This window comes from Echinops telfairi, unplaced genomic scaffold (assembly GCF_000313985.2).
Source record: "Echinops telfairi isolate 266 unplaced genomic scaffold, ASM31398v2 ScPeMD7_30;HRSCAF=105, whole genome shotgun sequence".
Taxonomy (NCBI): domain Eukaryota; kingdom Metazoa; phylum Chordata; class Mammalia; order Afrosoricida; family Tenrecidae; genus Echinops; species Echinops telfairi.
The window spans coordinates 2820093-2826675 of NW_022103927.1; the positions used below are offsets into that span (position 1 = coordinate 2820093).

The following is a 6583-nucleotide window of genomic DNA, read 5'->3' on the forward strand; positions in this document are numbered from 1 at the left end:
CTGCGCTGACTCCCCACGAATTTCAGAATTATCAGTCCTGCACTAAACATAAGGCTCTCTGTAATCTGGCTGCTGTCTACATGGCCAAGTCTACATGTCACCTTTCATTCCTTGCCTTCATTGTTCACCAAACATTAACTATTGTGTGTAACTTCCAAGCTACATACTAGAAGTCTAACAATCCCAACATTACCTCCTGCTGCCTCTCCTTCAAATCTCAGTGCAATCATAAGCTTCTCTGCGAAGGCTTTACGGAACTCCCCAGGAAGAGGTCAATGATATGATCCACTTCATCAGAATATGGCACTTATTAACTTATATGCCTTTGCTCCTTATAGGCTGTAGGATTCTTGACAGAATTAACAACGTCTATTTCTTTGGTTTTTGTTTTTACATATAAATAATTTTATTGGGGGCACTTAAAAGCTCTTTTAACAATCCATACATCAACTGTATCAAGCACATATGTTGCCATCATCATCTTCAAAAAATGTTCTTTCTACTTGAGCCCTTCCTATCAGCTCCTCTTTCCTCCCATTCTCACCCTCATGGCCCCTTAATAAATCATAAATTATTATTTTCATATCTTACACCGGCTGCTGTCTCTCTTCACCCATGTTTCTGTTGTTCTTCCCCTGGGACAGTGGGGTGGGGGAGAGGCTGGTCGGTCATTGAGATTGGTTCCCACTCCCATTATTGTTCCTGAGTGGTTTATCTCTCTTGGATTCCATGCTCTGGTCTAGCCAGATTTGTAAGATAGAATTGGGGTCTTGATATTGGGGGGAAAGAAGCATTAAAGAACTAGAGGAATCTTGTGTGTTTCATTGGTGCTTCACTGCACCCTGGCTGACTCATCCCTTCCTTGTGACCCTTGTGAGGGGATGTCCTATTGTCTACAGATGGACTTTGGGTCTCCACTCCAACCCCTCTCGTTCGCATTGATATGAGTGTTTGTTTCTGGTCTTCTGATGCCTGATAACTGATCACTTCAACACCTTGTGATCCCACAGGTTGGTGTGCTTCTTCCATATGGGCAGTGTTGCTTTGCTACCAGATGTCCGCCTGTTTAACTTTAAGACTTTAAGACCCCAGATGCTATATTTTCTAGTAGCCAGGCACTATCAGCTTTCTTCACCATGTTTGCTTATTCACCCATTTTGACTTCAGCGATCATGTCAGGAAAGTGAGCATCACAGAATGCCAGGTTATTAGAGCAAAGTGTTCTTGCATTGAGGGAAGACTTGAGCAGAGGCCCAATATCCATCTACTGCCTTGATGCTTAACATATAAATATATATATACATAGACCTAAAGTCCTATGATTTTTATTAATATATTTATAAATATGCATGCTTATGTTTATACCTCTATAAATGCCCTTTGCCTCCTAGCTCTTTCCTCTATTTCCTTTTATATTCCTCTGTCCCACTATCGTGTTCAACCTTCATTTGGCTCTCAGTAATTCCTCTCAGTTACATTGCACTTGATCAAACCCTACCAGGCATTTTATGCCCTCATTACAATCAATTTTATATCTCTTGTTGTTCCCTTGTTCATTTCTTTGTTTCCAGAATATAAATTAGGGTTAAATAAACATTTGACACTGTGGCTACAACAATGGGCTCAAGCATGGGAACAGCTGTGAGGATTGGGCAGGACCAGGTAGTGTTTCATTCTGTTTTGCATAAGGTCACTATTGGTTGGAACCAACCCAATGTAACAGCAACCAACGTTTGTGAGTTACTGGATGAGCAGACATTTGACAGAGGTTGTGAACATACTTCTAACAATGGTGGGGCTTTAGCATGCAAAGGTGGAGTCATCTTTTCAGATGGGAGGAGTTGTGCTGTTGGCTGAAGGGATTCAATGGAATTTAGGGGCCCAATGTTCCCTCTTCCTGATTACCTGCCTAGATATGCCCATCCTAAGTTTCAGGGTCCAACAGTGTAACTTCAGATACCATTTGAGTTTGAGAATTCAGTTGGCTTTGTTACTCAATCGTTCTGGGGATAAGACCATAGCTGTGGTTTGGGTCATATCAGCTTGTTAATACAAGAAATAAGGTTTCCTTTCATGACACAAGTGGAAACTTTGACTCTGTAGCCATGCACTCATCTCATTCTTTATCACTTCATCCATTTTAAGCATTAGCAACCAATCAGCTTCCCTTACTTCTCATTCTAATAAAATTGCTGAAAATGATCAAACACCCGATTACCCAGAGTTTCATTTCTTGCCAAACACTTCATCTGTTTGTAGTGACATTTTGCATATTAAAATTGCCACCTCACACCATGGATTAATAGCACCCTCTTTAATAACAGTGGCACACAAAAAAAGGGAGTTATCAGTGTCTGGACAACAATCAGATTTGAAAAACAATTTAGAAAGTCATCATTGAGGTTTTGTTTCACTAGAACCTGTCTGGTTTCAAATGGGTTGGCCTAGATTTGATAGAGGGGTGTGTGTGTGTGTGTGTTGTCTACAATGTAAGGCCAGTTTGGTTTCAGTTCAAATAGTTGGATGTTAAGCTGGAGGCTCCTCTTCACTGGGGTAGCTTCAGAGTCTGATGAATCCAGTATTCCCAGGAACATCATGGGTCACACATGAACAAATTCAAGGTCAACAAGTCAGGCTTGTAATTGGAGAGCTGAAGGAATCCAAGAACCGGAGCTCAGATGGCAGGCTGCTGTTGGTTCCCAGGATCAGCAGGGAATATGGTAAGCTGTTATCACAAGTTGAAAGAACCAGAGATTGGCAAGCCAAATGCAGGATTCAAGTACAGCAAAAAGGAAGCAAGCTTCTCAGAGTATCCACTTCTATAGGCATTAAGCCATTCCCTCCTCCCCGTCCCCAACCCCACCCACTCCAAAGAAAATGTCCTTTCAGTTTCACCAGGGATGTGCCCGAGTAACTGTGTTACACTCCACTCTAAACTTCTTAGAAATGATTGCCTGTTCATATCAGATATCATTATGGAACTCATTATATTCTGTTACGGAGCATCATGAAGAATTACTAGGCCTAAACTGCCAAAAGATTGAGAATCCTGAGCCAGCCAAGTTGACACAAACCTAACTATCACAAACAGGTTTACAACGTTTCTGTTCAAATGACTTCAGTTTAAAGAAAACAGCCCAGAAAGATCAGATATTTCACACTAGGTCTGATTACAAGAAACAGGCTTTCCAAAATAGGAATGTGAACATTGATATCACAACAAGTTCAGGTTTGTGGACAATATTGATGCTGGTCTCACAGGATAATTATATGCTGGTACTCTATAACTAGCAGTGGAAGATCTATTTCATAATGAAATCTACAGTCACCCTGAAAGATTGCTAGTGGAAGGAAAAAATGTGGTTAATATGAAAACACGTTTGAATGAAATACACAAGAAACAACTTGTTATGTATAAAAATAAAGGCAATTGAATCCTGAAAATAATTCATATGTATGAACTGATGAAAGTCTGATTTAAGTGTCAATGATTTTGAGCACGACTTCTCACGAATAGCTCTCTAATCTTGAGGCTAAGTAGTCTGTTACATAGAGGATGTTTCTCAGCTGAAAAGCTTCCCTAGGGCCTGCTTTATGTCCTTGTTTCTCAGACTGTAGATGAAGGGGTTCAGCATGGGGGTGACTACAGTGTACATCACTGAGGCTATTGCGCTGGCCCTGGAGTTTTCAATAGCAGCAGAACAGAGGTAACCCCCAAGACCGGTGCCATAGAACATGGAAACCACGGAGAGGTGAGACCCACAAGTGGAAAAGGCTTTATATTTGCCCCCAGATGATGCAATTTTCATAATGGAGGACACAATCTTTGTGTAGGAGTAAAGTATCCCAGTCATTGGAACAACACCCAGAACTCCAGTTGCGAAATACAGTACTATGTCATTGAGGAATGTGTTAGAACAAGCAAGTTGAATGACCAGATTCAATTCACAGAAAAAATGGGAAATTTCCAATCCTGTACAAAAGGACAGCCTCAAAAGCATTAAACTGTGTAATAGAGAGTCCATAAGGGTCAATAAACAAGATGCGAGAAGTAGGAGGCCACAAAATTTTGGATTCATGATGACCGTGTAGTGCAGTGGGTGACAGATGGCCACATACCGGTCATAAGCCATCACTGTCAAGAGGAAATGATCTAATCCTCCAAAAAGCAGGAAAAAAAATATCTGTGTGATGCAGGCTGCATGAGTAATTACTTTGGTCTGCATCTGGATGTTCCTCAGCATCTTTGGGACAGTGGTGGAGGTGAAACAGATGTCAGCAAAGGAGAGGTTGGAGAGGAAGAAGTACATGGGTGTGTGGAGGCGGGAATCTGTGATGATGGCCAGGATGATGAGTAGGTTCCCAGTGAAAGTGACCAGGTACATAGAAAGGAACACTCCAAAGAGAAGGGGTTGCAGCTCTGGCTCTTCTGAAAATCCCAAAAGTATGAATTCTTTAATATGTGTTTGATTTCCTGATTCCATGTAGCTGATGAAAATACTGGGAGAGAGAAAAGAGCATGGCAAATTTAATAATAAGCAATTAACAACTTTTTAACATTTATGCTGTAGTTTATATTTTTAGTGTATTAATGAATTAATTTCTATATACTATCTAAAGATGTTGTACTGTTGGCTTGAGAATATCACAGGTTACCAAATGCTCAATCTTCTCCTTGATCCTGAAACGGACTACCCTTTCTTGACTCCAATCCCATCTTTTTCTAAAGCAATATATTTCTCTACAAATTCCTTTGTGTTGTTCATTCAGCAAATATTTTGACCAATGATTTTGTGACAAGTGTACTTGAAGTCACTGAGAGCATCAGTACAAATTTTCTCCTCATTGGATGAGTAGCAACTGGGGTCTTAAAAGCTAAAAAAAAAAAAAAGCCCCCTAAGGTGCAACTATTGTTCTCTCCTCATCCAGAGGAAAGAAGTGGGGCAAAAAGAGAAAGACAGAAAGAACCATTAGTTCAATGGACTAATGGACCATGCAAACCCCAGTCTGCAGAACGCTGACACCATAAGAACTAGATGGTGCCAGGCTACCAATACCAGCAGCTCTGAAAAGGGTCTCATTAGAAGTTGCTGGGTAGAGTGGGAGGAAATATGGAACAGAACTCAAAATCTTTTTTTTTTTTTTAAAGACCAACTTCATTGCCCAAGAGAGACTAGAAAAAAACCCAAGACCATGGTCCTCGCCCTTCTGGTCTAGAACTGAACTCTGAACCATTTAGAATAATCAACCATTTAAGATCAAAATGGCAGAATGCTCCAAAGGCAAAAGCTCACAGGGATAGGAAAGAAGGAGAAATGGAAACAGGAAACACAAGAAGTAATGGTATATTGAGGACACTTGTGTGGATGAGACGATCAGAAAAAGCATGATTTGTTGAATGTAAAACCCTGATCTGCTCTATCAAACGTCACCTACTTCACACATACCGAAAAAAAGTTTGGAAAAAATATTTGCCCTTAATTATTATTAGAAGACATATATAGATTGAAGGTGGAGGTTAACAGACTGTAAATTAGTTGGTAAGTGATTTATGGTCATTACCAGTATGAAGTAAAATAATGCAGGTAAGTGAGCTATAAAGTGAAATAGAAATGCTTCTTTATAGAGTCACGTCTAATAAAAAGACTTTGAGTAGAAAACTTAAAGTTCTGATACTAGCCAAGCAGAAAACGGTGAGAACATTTTAGACAAAGATATGGGCAGTACAACGTCCCTGAGACAATTCTTCATGCAACTTCAGGAAACAATAAGGAGGGTGGTGTAGGTGAAGTACAAACACGAATCTGGAGTGAGGTTGTAATTAAAAGAGAGGAAACAAGAGATCAGATTATTCTGATGTCGTAGAAGACTCTATGACATAGGATCCTACAGTTTACTTACTATTCTTTAGTAAATGTATTATTATCTATCAAATCACAATTATATCACATATTAGGTTTTATATGATAACATAAAATGACCTTAAAGTAGCCTGAGTCCCTGTTAAGCACTTAACTATTAGCCTAAAGGTTGGTAGTTGCAATTAACTCATGGAAGCCTCTGATAGTAAGCCTGGTGCTTGCTACCTAAAGTCACATCCTTGAAAACTCAATAGAGGAGTTCTATTCTGCACATTTGGGCTTACCAGGAGTTGGATTGGCTTGATGGCAACTAACAATAACAACATTATGTTATGCTATGTAATGAAATGTAATGTAATTTGTATATATTACTATAAAGTACATAAACGAGATGTAATTCAGTCTTCCATAATATGTACTCTTTCCTCAGTTTCCATTTGGTATATAAGATTGCTAGGTTTTGATTGGACAAGTCACCTTAAGCCATCTGTTCAACCACTGTCGCATTCACTAATAACTTCTCCTACATCCTCCACACTCAACATGATGTTGTATTATGCACCAGAGGTTGAGCCTACCCAACAGCAAAACTCACTACAAATAAACAAATTCTTGTTAGCCTCCTGTCAGCACTGAGTTTAGTAACGGGGAAACCATTGAGGTAGCTATAGATGTAGGGTTTCTCAAGGACCATCCAAACCTGCAGCAAGGATTTTGTTTTG

The 6583-nt window shown here is 39.8% G+C and overlaps 1 protein-coding gene across 1 annotated transcript in view; it reads right to left on the minus strand.

The window, feature by feature from the left end:
* Positions 1-4511, minus strand: part of LOC101648120 (olfactory receptor 7C1-like) — a 10347-nt gene extending 5836 nt beyond the window's left edge. The window contains exon 1 of the mRNA XM_004715565.2: positions 3567-4511. Coding sequence (XP_004715622.2) covers positions 3567-4484 — 918 coding nt within the window. The 5' untranslated portion in view covers positions 4485-4511. The remainder of the gene's footprint in view (positions 1-3566) is intronic.
* Positions 4512-6583: the final 2072 nt, after the last annotated feature.